The 3,892-nt window shown below is 40.3% G+C and overlaps 1 protein-coding gene across 1 annotated transcript; it reads right to left on the minus strand.

Annotated features, from left to right (window-relative positions):
• Nucleotides 1-1,091: 1,091 nt before the first annotated feature.
• LOC106600954 (ferritin, middle subunit-like) lies at nt 1,092-3,162 on the minus strand. The gene is made up of 4 exons (XM_014192762.2): nt 2,819-3,162; nt 2,288-2,434; nt 1,924-2,049; nt 1,092-1,458 (listed from the first exon to the last, which is right to left on the minus strand). Exons 1-4 carry the CDS (start codon nt 2,918-2,920, stop codon nt 1,303-1,305), a joined length of 531 nt encoding a protein of 176 aa, XP_014048237.2. The 5' UTR covers nt 2,921-3,162; the 3' UTR covers nt 1,092-1,302.
• Between the last annotated feature and the right edge of the window lie 730 nt (nt 3,163-3,892).

Consider the following 3,892-nt stretch of genomic DNA (forward strand, 5'->3'; position numbering starts at 1 on the left):
GCCTTTAATTTGCTGGACCCCATGAAGAGTAACTGCTGCCTTGACAGCAGCTAATAGGGATCATAAATACAAATGTTGGTAAATTATGGAATTTACAAATGAATCAGATGCCATCTAGTGGGCTTTTTGGATATGTCAGATTATCACAAATCTCTGGCCCTGTGTGGCCTCATCACATGTAAAATATATTTTCAAACATGACAAAGCTGCTAAACATTATCCTAAATATAAACCATCTTAGTGAATAACATACCCATCTTTTAATAAAATGTACTCAATTATTTTACCATGTCAATACTTCTTGATTGTAAATGTTGGCAGTTGTGAAATAAAATGGCAATTATTTAAAATGCCATTGCTGATTAGACCGCTTTTCTCATTAGGCTATTTTCCCCTTTAACCAAATGGTCTACCCACTAGATACTCATTTACTATATGGACACATTACAAACGTCTAGCAATATCTTTCTCAGTTTTAGAATTAAAGTTCAGCTTGCCTGTTAATTACCAAAATTAAAGTCTTCAGTAATTTACCAGTAGCTTTACAACCATATGACAGCTCCAATAAGCCCCTTATGGTGAACTAGAGGCTTGTAGAATCATTACTATTTGGAGTATTCAGTTGATAGTTTGCTGTAGGGGAACTATGGACATTACCACCTGAAATAAACAAAATGAGTGAAGATGTGTCAGTAATAGTTGAACTTCCCATCACTAGAGAAATGCACCATAACAGCTGGCTAACTGATTTACCGAGCAGAACGCAAGGGTTTGATTGCCCTCTAATAAACTTGTGATGCAGAGTCAAAGTCTACATCAACTGTAGTTACCCATTTTACTCCTATGGACCTAGAGTTGACAGTCGGGCCCTTAATTGACATGGCACTATTACAAGTTCTGGTAAAGGACAACCTCTGTGGAGGATGTAATGTCCTTCATAAACCTCATGTTAAACTTCTATTGTTATGACCCTCAGTAGATCCACAATTGTCAGTATTTATCACTAGGAAATTGAGATGCTCAGTAAGACAGAGCAAAGAACCTGAATAGACTGTTACAACATCCATTACTACAGGTCAACACTTAAAAAATAAACTTTAGTGATATTTTTAATTGTTTTACAAGACGCCTTGCCTCCAATACAATAGTGTTGTCAACAAAAACACCTCAATGTTACAGCTGTGTTGCACTGCACCAGTTCAACACTCTCCCCTCAACATAAATGCAAAGCCAGTAGGATCTATCAGAGAAGCCAGGAGTCCTGGTCTGAGGCTGGATGCTGTAGCCTGGGGATGAAGTGGTTTAGCTCTGGCCTCCCAGGGTGTGCTTGTCAAACAGGTACTCTGCCATCTTGTTTTTGACAGCTTCCATCTTGGTGAGGTTGGTGATGTGGTCACCCAGCTTCTTAATGGCCTCCACCTGCTCATTCAGGTAATGGGTCTTCAGGAAGTGACACAGCTAAAGAGGGAAAACACAGGTCAGACAAGAGAATAACAGACTATTGTAGATACAGTAACAAGAGCCCGGTGGTAATGGCATAAGTGCAGATAATGTGTTTCCAGCTTTTTTTAACTAGGCAAGTCAGTTAAGAACAAGTTCTTATTTACAATGAGAATCTAACGTGGAACAGTGGGTTAACTGCCTTGTTCAGGGGCAGAACATTTTTACCTGGTCAGCTAGGGGATTCAATCCAGCAACCTTTATTACTGGCCCAACGCTCTAACCACTAGGCAACCTGCCACCCCTTATGCATTAGCTGCATTGTGTGTATAGTGTGCATCTGTGGACTATTGTGTGCATGTGAAGCAGGTCACAATCCTGTGTCATTAGTTATCAGAGCTACAACAACCTGATCATCTCCTGGGACAGTACCTGTATTCTATATGATATATACATGTGATGTGCAGATCCACCATAACTTACATGGGGGTCAACCTTGTCAGAGGCAATCTTGTGCAGGTCCAGCAGGGCCTGGTTCACATTCTTCTCCAGCTGCAGAGCACACTGCATGGCCTCCAGCCCATTGCCCCACTCATCACGTTCTGGCTTCTACAAAGGACAGAGTGAACACAGAAGTGTTAGGGACTACTAGCAGACATTAAGGTTAGGATAAAGTGAACAGAATTACACCCCTCACACTGTCAGTTCAGTGGTTAGAGACAGTATGTTCAGGACTACTCCAGGTTCTCTACATCAACTTAATGCTGTAGACACTCTCCTCCATGGAGTAAAGACATTATCCATCAGCCTACAATCTAACTGTGTTTTTAGATGCTCAGGGGCTCACCTTGATGTCCTGGAGTAAAATGCGTCCACCTCTCTTGTTCTGGAAGGAGAGTAGCTTGTCGGCGTGCTCCCGCTCCTCGTCGCTGTTCTCCTTGAAGAAATGCGCGAAGCCAGGCAGAGCCACATCGTCACGGGAGAAATAGAAAGCCTGGGTGGATAAACATAAAACAGTGTTTAGAAGAAAAAAAAATATGACAGCATTCTGTTCTTGTTGTTGCAACTAAACTTGACGACCAAGGCATGAATCAGTCTAGTCTGTAGTCTACTTGGTAACCTGACAAGTAACCCGTCAAGGAGTTGTTACGTGCTCTGTCCAAGGTAGGATAGATTCCCGGCTTCATTTGAATGCTGTATCTACCTGAAAGCTCTTAATAACAAAGTAAAAACTCAAATATGAACTTCAGGAAGCTAAATTTCTTCGCTCTTTAATTGTCTAGGCCAGTAGAAATGTCAGGTGAAAAATGGCATTTAGGCTCAGGAATAATAATACATAGGTAGATCAACAAAACGGTCATCTTGGTAGACTCCTTACCATTGAAGTGTAGGTGTAGGAGGCAAACATCTCCATGTTGATCATCCGGTTGATGGCAGCTTCGCAATCGTGGTGATAGTTCTGGCGGATCTGAGACTCCATCTTGGCAGATTTTCTTCTATATCTAAATGAAAGGTACAAAAATAGGGTTTCTCAGACTATTTTGCTATTGTAGTTCAAGTAAGTGTTATGTTATCAATCCGGAATGTTCTATAGTGCGGGACGAAGGCAGAGGAGTTCCGTTCAATCACTGTTGAAGCAAGAACTTCTTCATGCGTCTTCTCAGACTTTTGAAGTGGAAGGAGCCTTGTTCCCTCTATTTATTGTTCCGAACGCTCAACGATTGAAGACAGGCAAGATTCTAACCAATGAGAGGGCAGGTACGCGTGTAAACAACACGCACAACTCAAGGTCGTTTTTCTCAAAGTTGCCGGAATGCAACGTGCATCAACATATAATATACATGTCGGCGTTTGTAAAAGCTTTTGTAAAAGCTTAAACATTACGAAACTTCTATTCGATCAAAATCCTTAAGTAATTTGACATTCTGTTATATACCTCCACAAATAAATGGCCTTATCTCACGCGGACAGATTTTGGGCGGAGTAAATGCTCTCGCCTTGACCTCTTCATCTCGGTCTGTTAATTTTTTAAAACTTTGTTTATTACAAAGTAACATTTTATTGGAAACAACTAAAGCGGTAGTATCAGCCAAAAGCAATGCTACAGTGCAGGTCTAACTACAGCGCTTATTGTTGAAAAAGGTGTGTGTGTTATATCATTAGAAGAAAATAGGAAGAATTTGAACACTCATTCTAATATTGGGCTAATTGATAAATAGTCTATGTCTACATTTGATTTAGGATATAAAAGGAATGGAACTTTGAGACGCAGTTCTGTAAACTTCTGTTTCATTCTCTAAGAGCACATGTTTCAGTAGCACATTTAGCTTAATTATTAACCTTTTCCAGAATGCAGTCAAAAGAAAAACTGTAGGGTTTATCACACTTTTTTCATATTAATTCAATTTTCAGTATGATGTATGGGAATACAGTAGTGGACAGAGAAAGAAAG

The sequence above is a fragment of the Salmo salar genome, chromosome ssa03 (genome assembly GCF_905237065.1).
Source record: "Salmo salar chromosome ssa03, Ssal_v3.1, whole genome shotgun sequence".
In the NCBI taxonomy this organism is placed as follows: Eukaryota; Metazoa; Chordata; class Actinopteri; order Salmoniformes; family Salmonidae; genus Salmo; species Salmo salar.

Excerpts from the sequence above, each read along its gene's own strand:
- LOC106600954 (XM_014192762.2), bottom strand. The coding sequence starts at position 2,920 with ATGGAGTCTCAGATCCGCCAGAACTATCACCACGATTGCGAAGCTGCC. Across the intron at positions 2,435-2,818 it reads CCTACACCTACACTTCAATG|GCTTTCTATTTCTCCCGTGA; the intron begins GTAAGGAGTCTA and ends TTATCCACCCAG. Across the intron at positions 1,459-1,923 it reads CTGACAAGGTTGACCCCCAT|CTGTGTCACTTCCTGAAGAC; the intron begins GTAAGTTATGGT and ends TTCCCTCTTTAG.